The sequence below is a fragment of the Phalangium opilio genome, unplaced genomic scaffold (assembly GCF_054372755.1).
Source record: "Phalangium opilio isolate 3A_F unplaced genomic scaffold, DU_Popi_V2 ptg000038l_1, whole genome shotgun sequence".
NCBI classification, from domain to species: Eukaryota; Metazoa; Arthropoda; class Arachnida; order Opiliones; family Phalangiidae; genus Phalangium; species Phalangium opilio.
The window spans coordinates 2,415,077-2,435,644 of NW_028324161.1; the positions used below are offsets into that span (position 1 = coordinate 2,415,077).

General features: G+C 38.7%; 2 protein-coding genes across 21 annotated transcripts; one reads left to right on the top strand and one right to left on the bottom strand.

Moving 5' to 3' along the window:
• Nucleotides 1-1,026: 1,026 nt before the first annotated feature.
• LOC149682629 (uncharacterized) lies at nt 1,027-10,254 on the bottom strand. Of its 7 annotated transcripts, none has more exons than XM_089834286.1 (6): nt 10,022-10,254; nt 9,737-9,944; nt 9,216-9,645; nt 9,030-9,098; nt 5,638-8,988; nt 1,027-5,538 (listed from the first exon to the last, which is right to left on the bottom strand). In XM_089834286.1, the coding sequence occupies exon 6, from the start codon at nt 5,202-5,204 to the stop codon at nt 4,131-4,133; it is 1,074 nt and encodes a 357-aa protein (XP_089690412.1). In that variant the 5' UTR covers nt 5,205-5,538; nt 5,638-8,988; nt 9,030-9,098; nt 9,216-9,645; nt 9,737-9,944; nt 10,022-10,254; the 3' UTR covers nt 1,027-4,130. The 7 variants fall into 7 exon arrangements, with proteins under 7 accessions (XP_089690412.1, XP_089690413.1, XP_089690415.1 ...); XM_089834287.1 differs by having other exon boundaries at nt 9,019-9,098; XM_089834289.1 differs by lacking the exon at nt 9,030-9,098 and having other exon boundaries at nt 5,638-5,898; nt 9,535-9,645.
• Nucleotides 10,255-12,546: 2,292 nt separating this feature from the next.
• Nucleotides 12,547-20,404, top strand: LOC149682630 (uncharacterized). 14 transcript variants are annotated; one of them, XM_089834282.1, is made up of 5 exons: nt 12,547-13,037; nt 13,115-13,741; nt 13,811-13,929; nt 18,456-19,642; nt 19,748-20,404. In XM_089834282.1, the coding sequence occupies exons 4-5, from the start codon at nt 18,685-18,687 to the stop codon at nt 19,864-19,866; spliced, it is 1,077 nt and encodes a 358-aa protein (XP_089690408.1). In that variant the 5' UTR covers nt 12,547-13,037; nt 13,115-13,741; nt 13,811-13,929; nt 18,456-18,684; the 3' UTR covers nt 19,867-20,404. The 14 variants fall into 14 exon arrangements, with proteins under 14 accessions (XP_089690408.1, XP_089690402.1, XP_089690401.1 ...); XM_089834271.1 differs by lacking the exon at nt 12,547-13,037 and adding an exon at nt 14,004-14,043 and having other exon boundaries at nt 13,139-13,741; nt 18,453-20,404; XM_089834272.1 differs by lacking the exon at nt 12,547-13,037 and adding an exon at nt 14,004-14,043 and having other exon boundaries at nt 13,139-13,741; nt 18,456-20,404.
• The last annotated feature ends 164 nt before the right edge of the window (nt 20,405-20,568 follow it).

Consider the following 20,568-nt stretch of genomic DNA (forward strand, 5'->3'; position numbering starts at 1 on the left):
CCGCCAGCAGAGGGCCAACCGTTGGTGTGTTATCAAGAATATTCACTTTCGCCGAGTGAAGAATTTGGTTAGCTCAGTACTTCTGGTCTCATCTCACTTCTGCTATTACCTGTATGGTCGACCGCTACGTACCACTCTCTCTGAACGTGACCTCGCAGTTCACATTGACCCTGATCTAAAATTTTGAAAAACACATTAACAATATTTGCAAAAAACTTCATTCCATCACTGGCCTGGTTAGACACAATTTCACGCGCCGCTCCCCACAACTACTACGTACCATATACAATGCCTTAGCTCTACCTAACATAGACTATTGTTCATCTATATGGACCCCCTCTAGTAAAGGAGCTCTGTCGTTACTACAAAAGGCTCAAAATCGCTTGACTAAACTTTCCCCACAACTAGAGAAATTTCCTGCCCTTATGAGATTAACCAAGCTAAACATCATCACCGTCCATCAGAGACGTCAAATCAACGATCTGTGCCTTGTTCACTTTTTTAACAACAAACTTGACACATTTTTTGAGTCCTCAAACTACACCAATACGCGCGGCCACTGCCATAAATTATCTAAACCGCGCGCTACCTCTACCGTTCGCCAAACCCATTTTACCCACAGTATTATTAACCTCTGAAACAATCTCCCAGCTGACATAGTAGCGATTCAAGATAAATCTTGTTTTCGCAAGGCCCTAATGTTACAGTACGACCCAAAATAACTCAAAATGTTCCCCAAATATTAAAAGTTCCTAATTATACCGCGTACTGTTTGTCCCTTTTTTATTTCTTTGTTAAATCTATTTAAATGAACTGTACTTGTTTAAGTATTATTCCCTTTCCACGCGTGATACTATATATTTTTATGGCTAAAACTGTGATTACTGTAAAAGTTTTTATTTTTCTCTCTCTCCAACGTATGTTTTTTTTCTGTATTACAAGGCGGTCCCCACAAGTCATTAGCTGACTTTCTGTACCAATAAACAACTAAATGAATTTCATTGAAATTAAATCAAGATTTGGAAATAATTATTAAACATTTCAACTTTTATTCGTAAATATGAACTAATGAAAAGTAGAAAATTACTTTGGTTTCCCAACTTGCTTTAATTAACAATAAATTTTGTTAAGATTTACCAATAGGAAATGAGTCAAAGCTTTTAGTTTCATCCAAAAATAAAAGCTAAGGGCTGTATTATTATGCGTTAGATTCTCCAATTAAAACGATTCAACTCTAGTGTTAAAAAAATTCCTATAGGCTAAAGCAAATATAATTCTTGAATACTTAACGCCTTACTATGAAACCCCTTATTTCTCATCCATCGCCAAATATAATAATACCGCCGAGGCAGAAAGGACGGAAATTTCCCTGACATTAAAGCAAATGTCGAGACTCGCTTCCAGTGGCACCTCTAACATGCTGGCTAATCTTCTACACACCAATTTTACCTTGCCAAAGTCAGGAAAAAACTCAGACTTTGTCCAAGTGGGCGAAGCTAAACTAGCGGGTCAGTCAAGTTAGTCAACTCCACTCCTTGACTGTACGAGCATCTAGTTGCATTTGTTTAAACAAACCACAGCCAAAACTTTCTTTAACGAGATTTGAGGACTCGTGTCCCATTGACAGTATCTAATTCGACCAAAAAAGAAAACAAATGTGTCCCAATGAGCAGGAATCCATAACGACCATTGAACATAAGTATGTACAAAAGTGGCACTCTCCCAATGAATAAAAATTAAATTATTAATTTACTATTGGAAGAACAAAAGTAGCACCAATTATTAATTTACTATTGGGAGAACAAAAGTAGCATCAACCCACTGCTATAAGAGAAAGTTTATTGTCCCATTATTATTTGGGCATATATTTTGAAAAGGATGTCAATTATTTATTAGGCATAATACTTCGGAAAAAGTGACAAATAATTATTAGGCCCAATATTTTTGGAAAAGGTGAAAACAAATTAACTGTCATATATTTTGGAAAGGGTGGCAACTCATAAGTAATAGGTCTACCGGAATGCAAGTTTACATATGTATATTTAATTTTAGTTCACAAACTTAACCTAACCTTACCTCATCTCTCCTGTCCTAATGATACAGGGTTCGTACGAAATTTTTATATTGAAAATCCCTGACATTTCCAAGTTATCCCTGACCAAATTTTGCCAATATCCCTAACCATTTTAAGGCGTTTACGAGGGCCCACTTTATGACACCTGACCCCTAACTAGAATGGCTCCAAGCATATGGTTTGATAAATCGAACGAAATCCCTGACGTTTTAGGAAATTCAATTAAATCTCTGGCTTTCACCCCCTTTTCCAAATCCCTGACTTATTCAGGTTATCCAAGTTCCGTACGAACCCTGCTGATAAATCGGAGCCTCCGAGAATCTAGGCCCGTGCGTGTCAATTTTATGTGGGAAGTATAGAGTTTCATATTTTTACCCAATAAGTGTATTAGATGGCGCTTTTATTTTAGTTGTGAAGGGGGTCTTCCATAAATTGTCGTTGATATTTTAGGGACCAATTATAAAACTTTTATGAAAGAGAAAGGTTTCACCCTTAAATTAACGTAATTGTTTTAGGGGCTATTTATTTTTTATGGAATCTTTCGGTTAGATTGTGTGCACAACAAAATAAATTATGATATTTTAACATTGTTTTTTAGTAAAACAAAACTTCTTGAAGTTGCTAATTCACAGTTTTATTTTACCATAAGAGGAATTTTTTACTCCTTCGTAACCATTCATTTTTTTAACCTTGCCTTTTCTATCCTTTACTTCTTTGGCATGATTGTTTAATAAAGGTCTTCGGAAATTTTCTAAAACATTTTCTTACTATCCGCGACCTCGGCTTCACCGCTTTAGGTCTATGCCTTGCCCTAATATTGTAGCAGTCGCGAGGCTGAACTTATTTTTATTTTACGGCACTAAAAGCGCCCCCAAGTGAGAAAACACGGCGAACTAAATTAGTTAAAAAATATTCTCGCTTCCCAATAGGCACGGGCCTAGATATCTCGGAGGCTCCGGATAAATAAATTAACATAATTACTTTTGGAAATTAACATATAATGACGCATCATTTGAAATATTTTCCTTTTGGTCGTTTGCAAATCTTACCTCCCCTGTCTTAATGTAAGTTGAATCTTTAATGTTACACATACTAGCTTAACTAAGATAATTAGGACACATTTATTTTCCCCGGGGTATAAAACCAGGTCTCTGAATTGGAAGCTTTACGCTTTACCACGGTACTGTGGTGATTAGAAATTCCAAACTAAAACTATTACAACAAATCCGGTTTCTGTCACTTAGGATCGAAGTTTCGTCCAAATGGATTAGTGTCCACTGGAACATTTCTTCTTAATGGATTCCTGTCCATTGGAAAATTTCGTCCTAATAGGATTTCTGTCAACTCGGAATTGCAGCGAATGGAATTTCTGTCAACTCGGAATTGCAGCGAATGGAATTTCTGTCGACTGGTAATTCTAGTGAATTGGATTTCTATCCAATGGGTTTCGGTTCAATACCGTTTGAGGATCTGATTAATCAAGGATGTATTAGAGGTTACAAGTACTAGTAGCCCCATTAGCTATATCTCTTGTGTTCTATAGAAAATTTACAACTTGCACATCATAAACGCGTGTAATTCCTCAAAGCACGGATGTGTATTGTAGAAGGGGTAGAGACTAGGCCTCTAGGGCCTAGACATAAGCGTACTAGTGCTCCGCGCACAATTTTCGCGCATACCGAGGCAATGTAAACAATCTCTGACGTCACGTGTATTAAAGAAGGCGTCCGTTTTCTTCTTTCCCGGCTTAATTCTTTGAATATTTTCCATATTATAATTAATATAAATATAAATAATAGTAAAAATAAAAATTTAAATATAATTTGCAAACCGTTCAGAAACTCCCGTCACTCGGACTCGATACACAAAAGACCGAGGCTTAACCCTCCTGAATGTTCGTAGCTCGCGCCCATCTTTATTGTTTACATTTGCTCGAATAGGTTTGGAGGGAGGGTCAAAATTCATACCCCCTTTTTATGGACAAATAAGGTCTAGCTTTTTTTTAATGAGAGGGGAAGCTACGAGTCTCTACTCCTTCTACAATACAGCTCCGTGCTCAAAGCATGTGTTTCTTCTTTATATGCTGCCTAAGGTTATGTGGTTGATTGTATTTCTTCCCGCAGCTAGGTTCAGGGCAAACAAAGACCTCGCTAGAGTGTGTTTGCTGATGCCTACCTAAAAGAGATCTCGTGATAAATGTTTTCCCACATGACTCAAAATCGCAAACATAAGGCCGCACTCCAGTATGAGTCGTGACATGGACATTGAGGTCCGTCTTACGGCTAAATGCTTGGTCACATCCAATATAGTAACACGAATAAGGCTTCTCGCCAGTGTGAATGCGTTGGTGAATTCTCAAAGGACCTTTGGTTTTAAATCTTTTTCCACAGAATGGAAAGGAACATTGAAAGAGCCTAACAGCCGAGTGCGTCAACATATGTTCTTCAAGAGACCCTTTATGTCCGTATGATTTGTCACATCCTGGAAACTCGCATCCGAAAGGGCGCGCGTTAAGGTGCGTTCTTTCGTGTATTATTTGTTTCGATTTATGAATAAAACCCTTCCCGCAAGACGGTTCTGAACACCTAAACTGTTTATATTCCTCGTGTTGAGCCTTGTAATGTTCCGCCAAATACTTGGCAGTTTTAAATATCCGTTGACAAACATTACATTTCGAACTTGAAGGGTTAGGAGTTTGAGTTGATTTGGTGCTCTGGTTCATCTTGAACCTTGAATCACCAACTCTGACAGTTTGGATTGACTTATTGATTCGACGGGGTTTAATTTGAGTGGCTTTGGTGACGCACTTTCCCCTATAACTTATTTTGCTTTCGAAACTATTTAGGAACCCTTCGTTATCATCAACAATGTTTGAATTCACAGAATTTGGAGTTATCTCAACATCTTCTGGTACGAGCACCGCATCACCATTTATTTTGGAAGATAAGTTATTGTCCGAATTAGGGGTAGCTTCTTGATAGTCCAGGCTAATGCCTAAGATTTCAGACGGGGAATTCGGGTCAAGTGTATAATTAAACAATGCCATCGATTGGTCCATCGTTGAAATTGTCGCACTACATATATTTTCGACACAACTTGTAATAGAAGATAACTGATTCATATGAAACATTGGGACTTCAGAGGATGTACTTGGCTCACTTTCCCAACTAGAAGTTAGAGACTTATCGGTGATGGTGACCTTATTTGCGTTTCCGTCAGACACTTTTAGTATTCGGGGGAGTTTGGACTTGTTAACTTATTCAAAGACGAATACTATGATACATCATCAAAGTGCTGAGTGATGTAGTGAGCATTTTGCGGATTTTCACGCGTTGTTCTTGAGTTAGTGCCACGGCAACAGTTTTTTGAGCTTGAACATCGCCTTCTTAACAGAAAATCGTTGGCAGATACTATAAATTTCACAATATGTAGTTCGCTATTTCCCGATTCTCCGCTGATTGAATCTGCGGAGAAATGAATTTACAGTAAGTAAAACGAATGCTCTTAATTATTTTTAAAGGCAGAACAATGAAAAATCAGTTTGAGTTACCAAACTCACTGACCTAACAAAACGTAAAATTGCATCTAGAAACCTAGACTAGCCAAGCCCAAGTCACGTGGCTCCCCTACAAGTTGACTTTAGTTACGAACTTCAGTTTAGGCTTGGCGAAAACCACGTGATCCGCGCTTCGGTTTAAAGCAAATTTATTTTTAACTGCGCCAGCTTTCACAAGCTGAGGCGTACTATGCGAGGTCCAACGCATACAAGGTTCAACGCGTAGTGAGATAAGTGAAATTCGTCTTGCGCAATGATAATCAGGCTCCTTCCATAAAACACAAGCATACAAATTGACAAAATGACAATGATTTAATGGTAGCCTCTAGAGAGCTGCATGGAAACGGTAAATTTCCATTTACCGTGTTTACCACAGAGTAATGGCAGCTTTGACTGTATTAGACTATATATGGCAATATAACATAAGTGCCACTACTACTCATCTCACTTAGTTACTAGCTAGCTAAGCTAACAGTACCGTCTTCTAGCTTATCCTCCTATTACTTTAGCAATCGAGATTTACGGCTATTATAGCTTAAGTCCATTGTAAGTTTTCAAGCCAAATTTTCGGAATAAATATTTTGGGATGTGACTCATGCTACTTGGCGACAGGCGATCCGAGCAAGAGGCCCTCAGTCCAGTCAGTTTTCCATAGTTGTTCAGCCCCCTATTTTTACTAAAATTCCTGATAAACTGGTATTGCAGTGGTAATTTTGGGCCAAACCAAGACGCTCAAGGGTTATATCAGAAGTTTATAATTATATCAATTATAATTATAAACTTCTGGTTATATTCTTTCGAACATTATGGTATGGAAATGGTTTTCTGCTATTGTTCATTTCGGTAATGGTTGGAAATGCAATAACATTTCTTTATTGGGAATGGTTGGTATTTGGAAACCACGGATCGGTAACGGAATGGGGAGGTTGATGAATTCTATGGGTGGTATTGGTAAACAAAAATACGAACAAAGATGGTATGGGAAACGTTTGAAACTGAAATGCAGCTCTCTAGTAGCCTCTCTTATTTTAAGTCTTTCTCAGTTGAGAAATAATATTTTAAAACTAAAGCTATTAAGAGTACTATATTTTACCAAAGAGAATATACCAAGAGGAGCAGAAAGTCTAGCCTTTCACAAGGCTTTTGAAAAGCCTGGCAACGGTTTTGGAGTAACTAGATCCGGTTTTTGTTGATTGGCTAAGCAGCGACGCCTTTTATTGGTTAAATTATGTCGACCGCTTATTTTTGGTGGTGGCAAAGCCTGGGTTGATCTCTGGGTTGAACGTTGATGTACGAAAGGTAATTTTTAAGCAGACAACACGGTCACGTGAACAACCGGAACTAGTTTTTCCAAATTCAGAGCCGGTCCCTATTTACAAAGTTTCTGCTCCTCTTGGTATATTCTCTTTGATTTTACCATGTTTGGCAAAAAAACACTATAAATTAGAAGGAGTTCATCGAGTAGCTTAGATACAAAATAATTATAAATTTGTTATTGCTTAAAAGTTAAAACTCATCCGAAACGCCATATCAATATTACATTAATAGAACATGGATTAACTAACGCTAGGGATTGTTCGTTCCCCCTAAAAGATTAAGCATGCATGTTCCAAACGCCCCCTAGCAGCAGCTACTATCCCTAACCGGAAGTTACAAGAAAATTGGACCAAATATCACGTGTCCTATGACGTCAAAATTAAAATCCCGCCTAAAATTGGGCACCGCCATCTTTAAAATCCGCAAATTCTATTTATTTTGCCTAGAGATGGCGCTATATCTACATCCGTTTTGGTCCAATAAATTGGGGGAATCAAGGAATAATTCGGAACACGTAGCTGGCGATATTAATACATGGGAAACACTGTTAGTAAACAATCCCTAGCATTAGTTAATCCATGAATAGAAACTGCCTTAGATATTTAAATATTTCAGTTTTAGAGACACGATTATAAAACTTTAAAGCACAGTGCGGCTCCAGTGGATCCCCTACAAGGGGACTTTACTCCTGAACTCCGGGTTTGGCTTGGCAAAGGCTAGTGGGCGGGATTTATAAGTGCACTTATAAATCCCTCTCAAAAATGCCTCCTGCCTTCGCCAAGCCAAAACTGGAATTCGCGAGGAAAGTAAACTTGTAGGGGAAACACGTGACCAGTGCTTTTCCTTAAAAGTGATAGCTATTCCAATGAGTATCCTATGTAGTTTCTTTTATTATCTGATTCAGAAGATTCTGATTTCAAAATTTTACGCGTTCAAATTTGTTTCTCAGATGATTGAGCCAACACTTGGCGTACGCAAGGGCTCATGAGTTGTGCGACAAAGCTTCAGGAGTGGAAAATATTACGTGACATAGTATATTGAGATCATAGAGATGTAAGAGGAACAGTTGAGAGTCAGTTTTGTGACGGCTTTAAGTCATTCGCCCCTTTGCATGTGTGACGGGGTGAAAGACTGGTGGCGACCCTACATGCGGCCAAGGTAAACAAAAGAATACGTTTTCAAAAATCCAGAAATTGCAACTTGGATTTCCCGCGCTTTAGTTTTTTATTTAATAACTCCTTCGCTCGTCCATAGGGGGGGGGGGGGCGCAGCCAGTCATTGACCCTGTCACACACGCAAAGGAGGAGAAGCGAAAAATCCGTCACAAAAACGTTCAAGGGCCGCTTTCCCCAATAGTTTGTCTAGGCTTTAATAGTGTGTTATAATGTCTATGATCAGGAATGTATGAATGGCTAAGGGGGCTCTCGTTGTACCCTTGACGGTGGAAACATAAGGCGAGTCCTTTTTTTTTTATTTTGAGAAGTGTAGCTCCACCCCCTAAGTCTGTTTAGCTGTCTACCAAAGGCGAAAAATGTCATGACTCGTTAAAAAGGGTTGACAGAAGTGACCTTTTCGATTTTTTAAAGTTAAATGCGCTGATTCGCCGACGTTCGCGTTCATATTCAGCCAGGGTTCGTACAAAATTTTTGGAATGAATTTCCCTGACTTTTCCAGGTTTTCCCTGACTAAATTCCACAAATTTCCCTGACCTTTTGGAATAACGTACATGGCGAACATATATGAAAATCAATCTAAAATCACTCGAATCATTTTTGAACGAGTTGTTATTGTTATAGTTATAAAAATAAGTCGACTACCTATTTGGTTTAAATTTAACTTAAACCAGAGCGAGCGAAGTGAGCTCCGCGAATTTGGGGCTCTGGTCAAATCTCAGACAACACATTCTCTGGTCACCCTGATACTGTTATCCAGACTTTCCCTCTAATATATTTTTCCCGGACTTTTCCCTAACCTTTGAAGTCCATTTCCAATTTCCCTGACTTTTCCCTGACCTTTGAAGTCCATTTTCAATTTCCCTGACCTTTGAAGTCCATTTTTAAAATTCACTGACTTTTCCTTGACCTTTTAGGCCTATTTTTAATTTCCCTGACTTTTCCCTGACCTTTGAAGTCCATTTTCAATTTCCCTGACCTTTGAAGTCCATTTTCAATTTCCCTGACCTTTGAAGTCCATTTTCAATTTCCCTGACCTTTGAAGTCCATTTTCAATTTCCCTGACCTTTGAAGTCCATTTTTAAAATTCCCTGACTTTTCCCTGACCTTTGAAGTCCATTTTTAAAATTCCCTGACTTTTCCCTGACCTTTGAAGTCCATTTTCAATTTCCTGGACTTTTCCCTGACCTTTGAAGTCCATTTTCAATTTCCCGGACTTTTCCCTAACCTTTTAGGCCTATTTTTAATTTGCCTGACTTTTCCAGGTTTTCCAGGATTTCCAGGTAGTGTACGAACCCTGTCAGCCTAGGCAGAGGACAGGACCTTGGGTAGAGGGTGGAGAATTATAACAAACAAGTTTTTTGGGCAGCCAATGAATGAATGAAAATAATTTAAGTGGTAAATACGATTTTTACGTCAGGCTATGACGCCACTAGCGTACATTAAGCCACGCCAGTTGTTTCCAAGATCATTTCACGCCGACTAGGATTTGACCTTAGCCATTCCAACCCCTCCATACATTCCTGCTACGATTGAGATAAACTGTGAGCGTGGGGCTACACCCAGATATGCTTCCAGTGAATGGTTGTGTCACTCAGGAATCCAAAAAATACAAACCTGTCACTCTGATAACCTCTTGGCTTTCGATCTCTTGTTGGCGCTGACACGTGAAAGCCAGAGACGTCCCCGACTCGGATATCAATCAATGGTACAATTTATGAAAACCTTCACCATGTGGCAATGGTGTTACTTTCATTTCCTGTATCGGGCTTCCAGATACTAGGGTGTGAAGCGCCCCTGATGAAATATTTGCAATGACTGCTGACTGCTGACGTAATTTACAAATTTTATAATATGTTTTAACTAAATTTCCAAAATAAAAATGTGAATTACTAAAAACACCTTTCGAGAAACGCAAGAGGCTCTGCCTTCTCATCCCACCACCACTACGGTTTTTAGTCTAGGTCTCAACTGTTAAAAGGGAATAAGAAGCGCAAATTAGTTAATTGTTAATTGGCAATCATTGAACATTGTAAACTGTTACTGTAAATATGATTAATAAAATTTCACACGTCAATGTTTGTGGTAATATGATAAATCAATGATCAATTCAGAAACAGTAGCAGACGACACATCTATTGAAAGATTTTGGACAGCATGGGAAATAAGGCGGTGGCAGACGGCAGTGTGGCACAGGGCAAAATGCAAATAATGAGCAGTGTGGGAAATAAAGAATTTTTTAAAACTGGACATGTGGCCAGTAGAACCTAGGTAATTTAATTAAAAAACTGGCCATGGTGCCACCCACCATTTTTAGCCTGAAAAATCAGGCTTTCGTAATTTATGGCCAAATTCTTCTTGACAATATGTGCTAGGGCATAGGATTAGTATGTTAGTTTTTATTAGGCCTGTGCGGGTAGTGATTTTTGGGTTTCGGGTCGTGTACGGGTAGTTGAAAAAACTTCCAATCGGGTATCGTGTCGGGTACCCGGATTTCTAACTGGTAATCGAATAATTAGGCCTAGCTAAACTACCATTAGTCGGGTGCTTTTCGGGTAGCAAAAAATCATATCGGGTACTTATCGAGATGAAATACTTTTATTTGTGAAAAAAATAAGTGTCATGAACGACTTGGATACCATTATGGAGAAAAGTACAAAAATAAGACGCTAAAGGTGGAATTCATAAACGTCGGACGCAACGCAATTTAGTACAGGCAAAGGCAGGGCGTCGTGCGCAAACTTCCGCCTTTTGCGCACGACGCCCTGCCTTTGCCTGTACTAAATTGCGTTGCGTCCGACGTTTATGAATTCCACCTTTAAGCTATTAGCGAGGATTGAAATAATGAATAATACTGAGCATTGTGGAAAAGTTTACTCAAACTTAAGTTCTTCTAAGTTCAAGAAACTTTGCCAAACCAATACCCGATTGTCCTAAGCCTTGTCACGGGTAATGAGCGGGAAAATCCAATATTCGAATAATTTCGGGTATTAAGAAATTAAGTTTTCGGGTACCGGGTACTCGCACAGGCCTAGTTTTTATGGGTATGGGTATTTCAAAATACTGGAGTCTTAAATTAAGAACTATATGTCTTTTATTGAGTAATTTCAATTTAAAAAATCTGCTTCGATCTGCAGATGTTGGATTTGTTACCAGTTAGACATTAAATATTTGAGATAATATTGGAAAACAATCTTGAAAGGAGTTGACAACTTTGATGAAAGGCTGCCTTTCCCTATAGGGAAACAGCACGAACAATTCAGTGACGTCACCGGTTTGTAATTTTTTACCGCCCGATTTGAATTTTGAATCGGCCGCCATATTGTATGTGTCGCCCTCTACAAAAATACATTGAACTCTCGAAAGATGGTGCTATACTGTTGCGTTTTTGAGTGTAAAAGCAAAGCTGTTGCTGAAAGTCGTGAGAAATTCTTTAGAATTCCAAGAATAATAAGAAATCAAGGTAAAAAAACCTTGGATTTATCAACTTTTGGGACGTTATGGCCGGGTAATCATTTAAGCCTTGGCTCCAATTTACCGTATTTTTACAGTAAGGATCCTCATAATTAACCAATGAAATTTTTTCTATATACCTTTTTTTAGTTGTTTCGGCTAAAGTTTCTAAATAATCTGATTTATCGAAATTAATTTGTTGATTTTCCATGTCTTCCACTATATTTATAAGGTGCTTTTTACCAATAATTCACATACAACATGGTGGCCATTAAATAAAAACAAATCCAGAGGTCGCGGCTTCCGGGCGTGACGTCACTAGAAGGTCAAAAACCGCTTCATGCTGTTTCCCTATAGACCAGACCCAAACATGACTACCGAGAGAGACTGTTTATCTTATCTTTAGTTAACTGCAAAAATCACTTCATCTACACTGTGTAGAGTGTAGAGACATACGAAACCCACCCATAATCCCACTCTCACATACAAAATTTAGGCCAAGCAAGCACACAGCATCAGACTTAGAAATAAGGATAATTTTTAAACTAGTCCTTGGGACCAGTGACCCCCCCTAGTGTCCTAAATAATAAACTGGTCTCCGGAGCGGTCCCAGTCTTAGTTCTCCTATAGATTTGCAATTAATAAACTGGTCCCGAGGACCAGTAACCCCCACTTTTTGAATTAAAAAAAATAGTCCAAGCAATTAATAAACTGGTTTTGGACCAGTGGACGTGTGCTATTTCTAAGTCTGCACAGCATATAAGCAAAGACGAGACAATTTTAGGGTTTAACATAGTATTTATTTAATGAAATCATGAGGGGGTAAACTTTGAATTAATTAAGTGGCCACCAGGGCCAGTAGACCCCAAAGCGTTTAATTTTCAAACTGGCTCAGGTAATTTTTAAACTGGCCACTGGCCTGTGATAGTGCCTTATTTCCCACACTGATAATGAGAGTGGCTAACTGGCTATTCCGTTCAGTAGGACACTGCCAACAGCGCTGACTCAGCGCTAAGCTCTGCTGAACGCAGCCATAGCCTCCTCGATCACGCGACTCGTGGACGCAGGCTGCTCGCGTTATAGAAGCCCGTCAAACAGGGTGGGAAATAAGGATTTTTTTAAAACTGGACATTGGGCCAGCAACCCCCCTGGCCTGGAATAAATAAACTGGTCCATGACCATTGACCAGGGCGCGTCGTCTGCTAAACTAAAGAAGTGGGTAATTAAAATAGTTCAGATATTGTCTGGACCCTGGTTACCCTAGAATTTTCTTAGTGGTCCCGTGGACCACTGACCCCCCTCCGATTTAATTTTTAAACTGGTCCAGGCAATTTTTAAACTGGTCATTTGCCCTGTGCCACCGCCTTATTTCCCACGCTGCTGTCAAATCGTACTAAAAGTATAGGTAGCGCACTGTCAATCATACTAATGGAAGCTATGGAACATATTTGATAAACTTATGGTGGTAGATGAGTATACTCAGGATTCAGGAATACATAGATTTACTACTTGGAATCTTCAAGAGGCCATTTTATTTGCCAGGGTGCTTGACTGAAAGAGGAGGTGGTGTGTAATCCCAGAGTCCCGACCAATGAGATAGAATATATATATAAACCTAGAGTCACAACGTGGGATCTCGAGATCGACGATTCGCGATACACTTTTTGTCGAGCATGAATCTTTATCAAATACGGGTGGCGCCGCCTATTAGTCACTTGAAGAACTTTTTTATTACCGTCTGCTGTCAAAATAGTTTTTTAAACGTGTTAAATAAAATAAGCAAGTTAAATAATAAAAACTCTAGTCCTTTTTAATCTAATAAATAGATGAAATAAAAATCATAACGATGTTTCTGATTGAAAATAAGCGAGTAAAAGTTGTAATTAGTTCCGCTAGAGGCTCACAGGTGGCGCTGTCATGTTTTGATAAACTTGCTTGATAAAAAAAATGTGTATCGCGGTAAGCCGATTTGAATTGGAACTCTATCTATCTCATTGGTCCCGACCATTTCCAAGTTAAATGATGCAGACGACAGTCGACAGCTTAAAAGGTCATGATCTCGATCCGTCCCACTCCCACACATCCGCATAACCAAAAGTTTTTGGCGCTTCCCCTCACAGTCAATCAGATATTTGTGAGGGGTCTATGGCCTCTTAAAGATTCCAATTAGTAAATCTATTTATTCCTGGTATACTGTATGAATTTGAAACTTCAAATAATAATGTATTGTCCTTTTAGAAGATAGTTCATACATGAATGGTTCGTGTCATTTTTACACAGAAACAAGTTACAACACACTCCTGAACTTCCTGAAGCCGAGTTCGATGCATGAAATTATATTGTCAAAGGATTTCTTTGTAAGCTTGATGTATTTTTAGTGTCACATTTGCCCAGTTTGGATATTTGGCTGAAACATACTTGAAAATTTTAGATTACTGAGAAGCTTTTAAGTCATTGGAAATAATTTATGGGTAGGATTATACTTTATCCAACCATAGCCCACTTGATCACGCTGGCTGCCATAGCTGTCCGCGCTCACCTCAATTTAGCGAGCCCGAGCGCGAATTGAGCGAGGCTCTTCGAAATAATTGATAAAGTCACGAGCCCGAGCCGAGCCCGAAAGTTTATGAAAAAGTTTTCTGAGCTTGAGCCCGAGCTCACAATACGTCACAAACAAAGTGAGCCTTGAGCTGAGCCCAGGTTCAACTGTAAAATCAACGAGAGCTTGCGCTGAGCTCTCTTACAAATGTTTTGGCTTTCCTGAGCTCGAGCGAGGCCAACTGAAAACTATGAGACCGCTCATTTTGAAAGGGCGCTCACTGTTTTGAGACTGCGCTCAGCTTGGCTCAGCGCCGTATTCAGTGCCAATAGAAACTAGCGTAACTCATTGGTAGATGAAGTTTTAAAAAAACATTTTAAAACAAATGTAGTGCGAGTCATTTCGATAGTAAATATGTATTGTAGTTTTGCATTTATCGCGTAAAAATAGCTGCAAAATTATTTATTTCAACATCTACACTGTTTGGAAGAAATATTCTCCGGAAATATGAGACCAAGCTCGAGCTTGAGCTTACTAAATTGAATGAGCCCGAGCTCGAGGTGAGCCTTAAATTCTATCGATTTTGAGCCCGAGCTGAGCCCGCGAAAGATATTAGAGAGAGCTTGAGCTCGAGCTTAGCCCATCAAAATTATGCGAATGAACCCGAGCCCGAGGCGAGCTCATTTATAAAAACTAACTGAGCTTGAGCTCACATTGAGCTCTAAGGAAACATTGTTTCAATTTTGAGCTTGAGGTGAGCTCGTTGTCAATTTCTATAAAGTAACGTGAGCTGAGCTGAGCCCAAGCGATGGTGGACAGGTATGCTGGCTGCACGCGCTATAGAAGCCCGCTCAATCGACCCTAAAAATGAGAATAACATAGGTTTGGTCTAAAATTCAAACCCGTCTGGTTTTAACATGGGCGTCTATGGGAGGGGACCAGTTTTTTTTTATAAAAAATAAAAATCATCACATAGTAGAGAAATTGAAGGATTTCTCTACTTTCAATTTCTCTACTATGTGATGATTTTTATTTTTTATAAAAAAAAATATTATAGATGAAGACTTCAAATTTTACAGGATAATATCAAACCTTTCAATACACGTCTCGTTAAAAATTCAAGAGATTTGAACCAGTGGATGCACTATTTGGGCCAAAAACGTTGAAAAAACTGGTCCCCTCCCATAGACGCCCATGTTAAAACCAGACGGGTTTGAAAGTTTAGACCGAACCTATTCAACGCGCCGCATTCGCGAGTTAACATGTAAAAAAATCGTTTGGACGGGCTTCTAGAGCGCGTGCAGCCAGCGTGCGTGATCAAGTGGGCTATGATCCAACTAACCCAACCAACACTTGATTCTGATTAATTAGACCACGGGGAGTTCGAAAAAAAAAAAAAAAATAGTGAAAAATTCTAAAACCGCCAAAATCCTATCAGTTGACCATAGGATTGCGAAAAGAAGGGGTTCAATTATTTAAGTTGTCAGCCAAAGAGGCATTTCAAATATTACACTGTCCGTAAGTCTTCGGGAATGAGGTACTTATTTAAAAATGAATATTGAAATAATCAAAATTACCTTAAATTTTAAGTTCTAAGATAACGTTATACGCTTCCAACTTTGCCCCATACTGTTTTACCCCAAAATTATTTTTGCCGAACTATTTCCGAATTACCCCAAATTCGAAAATAAAAAAAATTTCTATGCGTCGTCTGCTAAAACATACTAAATGACATTTGACTTGGGCATGGAGGAAGGATACGAGCTATGGGCTCTATAGGAGAGGCCAACTAATAGGCGCGCGAGAAGCCAAAAGGGGCCACTGTGGCGCCGCCAGACGGCGAGTAAAGTAACTAAAGTTTTAATGAAAATTCAAAACCATGTGGGGAACAACAAATCGAAACATGTGTTTAATAATTGATTGCAGCGCTCCTAACTGCAAAAATAATAAAGGAAATGCTAGAAATTTGTCTTTTTTCCGATTTCCCAAAAATACCTGTTTTTTACATGTTATAGAGCAATAATTTGTTTGAACTTTAGTTACTTTACTCGCAGTCTGGCGGCGCCACCGTGACGCTTTTTGGCTTCTCGCGCGCCTATTAGTTGGCCTCTCCTATAGAGCCCATAGCTCGTATCCTTCCTCCATGACTCGGGCTTCAGCTTGATGGGGTAAAATTGTATACGTTTCGGCGCAAAATTGTGGGGTGAAATTTAAAAATACATCACAATTAAACCAAGTTACTTATTTAAATCCCTTAATGAAACTAAATCACGTAACTGAACTACCCTCTCCCCTTTCAAATTAATTAAGTACAATTAACCGGAAATTAATCTAATATCGCATTTTTTAGTGAGAATCAAGATAATTCAGCCCAAGTCAAAAGTCATTTAGTATGCTTTAGCAGACGACGCATAGGAGATTTACTTCTAGTTTAGAATTTGGGGTAATTCGGCAAAAGTTCGGGTAATTCAATATTGGGATAAATAGTGTATCATTAAAGGTTTTAAATAAGTAACTTGCTTTAATTGGGGTGCATTTTTAAATTTTACCCCATAATTTTGTGCCGAATTGTACACAGTTTTACCCCAATCAAATCGAAGCCCGAGTCAAAAGCCATTTAGTATGTTTTAGCAGACGACGCATAGAAGATTTACTTCTATTTTAGAATTTGGGGCAATTCGGCAAAGTTCGGTCATCTCAATATTGCTGTTTATTAAAAGTCATTTAATATGTTTTAGCAGACGACGCATAGGAGATTTATCATGAACCGGTCAAAGCAAGGTTGCTACGGTTATTAGACGTCTGCTAGGGATGCGGTCAAATTAGAATTAACAAATTAAGGTGGGGTGGCGTAGCGGTTAGCGCTTTCGCCTCGCAGCAAGAGGATCCCGGGTTCGATCCTGGACTGTGGCATCGGGTGAAAATCTGGGAACAAATCCTTCTGCGTAGAGTTTGCAAGTTCTCTCCCCACTTGTTAAAAAAGGAGTTTTCCTCCGCGGTCTAACCCGGTTTCTCCTTTCCATCAAAACTTGCAGAGGTTAATGGTAATAGTTAGTATAGGGCGCTGTCGGTTAGCTGTGGCATAGGGGCTAGCCACCACCCCTCTATGCATTGTAAAGGGACCCACCTGTAAATAAGCCACAGGCTTAGTCTGGAAATCCCTTCGTAGACAAAGCTTAGATTATTATTATTATTAATTAGTCTATCAAGCGAGTCCCGGCTGTGGTTTAGATAAAACCAGTTCGACTAGATCCTGCCATAGTCGAAGGGTGGAGTTGACTGGCCCTCTAAGCTTAGCAAAGACTAGTTTTAGCTTGGCCCTCATTGACAAGCAAAGCGCAGGTCCAGTGGATCCCCTACAAGGTGACTTTCCTCCTTTATCTTGGCGAAGGCTAGTGGGCGGGATTTATAAGTGCACTGGACCCGCGCATTGCTTTAAATTTAAAGAGTCAGTAAACCTTAGAGTTAATATAAGAAATTGTGTAGCCATTTCCTCAATTCGTCTGCTTGAATACACCTCAGCTGTTGAAAGATATCAAAACATTCAAACCAAAATTAAAGGGTCTGTAAAGTTGTTATCGCTGGATGGGTTAAAATTATTTGAAATACGTCACATGCACGTGACTGAGGAAAGGCGTTCTTCAAAGAAGCTTAGTTGGTTTTCTTTCAGAGTAATTTTAACCCACCCGCCGATAGCTACTTTAAGAGTCCCTTTAACATGGGGGCTACGGTGGCACTATGATTCTTTTAGCTGAGTGGATTTGGTACAGTTAAAATTAGAGATGGCCGATACCAGGCTTAACCCGATACCGATCGATACCGGTACCAACATGAACCGATACCGATATTTACTCACTATGATCCAAAACCCGATACTTCAACCGATACCGATATGGTATCGGTTCATCCCTAGAGTAGTAGGCGCGTACTAAGAAAGATTTTCGCTTATTAGTTGTTAGACAAACTGAATTCAGGTACTTTTTATATAAATGAGAACTCGTCACGATTGAAATTCATAGAAATGAGATATTATCACCACCATTACGTTACTAAAAGACCTAAAAATGTCATGTAGCGCCATATAACGCATTTTAAACGAGTATCGGTTTAGTATCGGTATCGAATCAACCGATCCGATACTATCGGGAAACCCCGAGTATCGGTGCATATACCGATATGGTATCGGTACCGGTTCATCCCTAGTTAAAATTCATTTACTTTTACGTCGTGTATTTACGATTTCTTAGCTCAATGAGTTTGGTATCTGAAACTGACTTTCCATTGTTCAGTCTTAACAACAATTTAGAGCATTCCCTTTACTTACAATGAATTATTTCTTAGCAGCTTCCTTCAGCACATCATTCTAATATGAATACGGGAAAGATCGGACACCACAAGTTGTGAAAGTTACGTGTCCATTATAGTATCTGCCAAAGAAACTATTTTAAGAATCCAATTCTCAAGAGCAAAAAACTGTAGGTGTGGCTCACTACATCACTCAGCACTTTGATGATGTATCATAGTATTCGTATTTAAATAAGTTAACAAGTCAAAACTCCCCCGAATACTAAAAATGTCTGACGGAAACGCAAATAATGTCACCATCACTGATCAGTCTCAAAGTTCTAGTTGGGCGAATGAACCAAGCACCTCCTCTGAAAATCCAATGTTTCATATGAATGAGTTATCTTCTATTACAAGTTGTGACGGAAATATATGTAGTGAGACGATTTCAACGATGGACCAAGCAATGGCACTTTTTAATTACGCGGTTGACCCGGATGCCCCGTCTGAAATCTTAGGCATTAACCTGGACTATCCACAAGCTTCCCCGAATTCGGACAGTACCTCACCTTCAATAATAAATGATGATGCGAAGCTTTTATCAGAAGATGTGGATGATGTTAAGTTAGCTTGCTTTTCAGCTTCAGTGAATTCAAACAATGCTGATTGCGACATAGAGGTTCTAAACATCTTCGAAACCAAAGTAAGTTACAAGCCAACGTTGGTCACAAAAGCCACTCAAATTAAACCGCGTCGTGCCGATAAGTCAGTCCAAACCATCAGTGTTCGGTCCACAAGTTTCAAGATGAACCAGGGCACCAAATCAACTCAAACTTTTAAGCCTAAAAATTCGAAATGCAATGTTTGTCAACGGGTTTTTAAAACTGCCAAGTATTTGGCGGAACATTACAAAAAAGTTCATAAAGAATATAAACAGTTTATGTGTACTGAGCCATCTTGCGGGAAGGGTTTTATTCATAAATTTAAACTAAAACAACACGAAAAAGAACACCTAAACGCGCGCCCATACCGATGTGAGTTTCCAGGATGTGACAAATCATTCGGATACAAAGGAACTCTCGAGGAACATGTAATGAGACACTCGGCTGTTAGGCTTTTTGAATGTTCCTTTCCATATTGTGGAAAAAGATTTAAAACCAAAGGTCCTTTGAGAATTCACGAACGCATTCACACGGGCGTGAAGCCTTATTCTTGTCACTTTTTTGGATGTGACCAAGCATTTAGCCGTAAGTCGGACCTCAATGTCCATATCACGACTCATACTGGAGTGAGGCCTTTTGCTTGTGACTTCGAGTCATGCGGGAAAACGTTTATCACGAGATCTCTTTTAGGTAGGCATCAGCAAACACACTCTAGCGAGGTCTTTGTTTGCCCTGAACCTAGCTGTAGGAAGAAATACAATCAACCACATAACCTTAGGCAGCATATGAAGAAGAAACACATGCCTTGAGGGATTGCATGTACAACTTATAAATGTTCTGTAGTATTACTACTTATCTTCGACCGTACAAGAGTTGATCTTTATGAATAAAAAGCCAACGTATAATAGTTAATTAATTATTTAGCAATCACGATTTTTTGTTTTTGTTGTTTTTTATAATTATTCAGAATCATTTATCCATTTTTACCCGTTTGATCTTTACCCCAGATTAAATTCATTTATTATCCATTTTTATAGTTAATTTTTATCAGTTAGGACTGATAAAATATGCCATTAGCAAAATTGGAAGAAATTTAGATTATGGATTTAAATTTTGAACATTTTTTTTTGACGTGATTAATCGGTAAAATTATGAATTATTTGTTTTATCATTAACACCAGTTACATTCATTTAATATATAATTTAATCGTATTTTTACTTTTTAAACAATTTCAATTCGCCCAGGTTGCGAATTTTAATTTTTTTACGTGACTAATCAGGGAAATATTTGATGTTTTTACAAATGGTGACAAAATAAAAAACTTTTTTTTATATAATAATAAAAAATTTGTTGCTTTTATTTTTCAAACCTGTTTTTGAACTGGGTTGGTCCTTGGAGATTATTAACTGAAGAATTGCTTACAATCTACATCGTATCCTAACCTTTCTGTTTAAATTTTTTTTCTCGCAAAGGGTCAAGTGTACTAAAGCTAGTGGTTTGGGTGAATTAG

Excerpts from the sequence above, each read along its gene's own strand:
- LOC149682629 (XM_089834290.1), bottom strand. The coding sequence starts at position 5,204 with ATGTTTCATATGAATCAGTTATCTTCTATTACAAGTTGTGTCGAAAAT.
- LOC149682630 (XM_089834276.1), top strand. The coding sequence starts at position 18,685 with ATGTCTGACGGAAACGCAAATAATGTCACCATCACTGATCAGTCTCAA.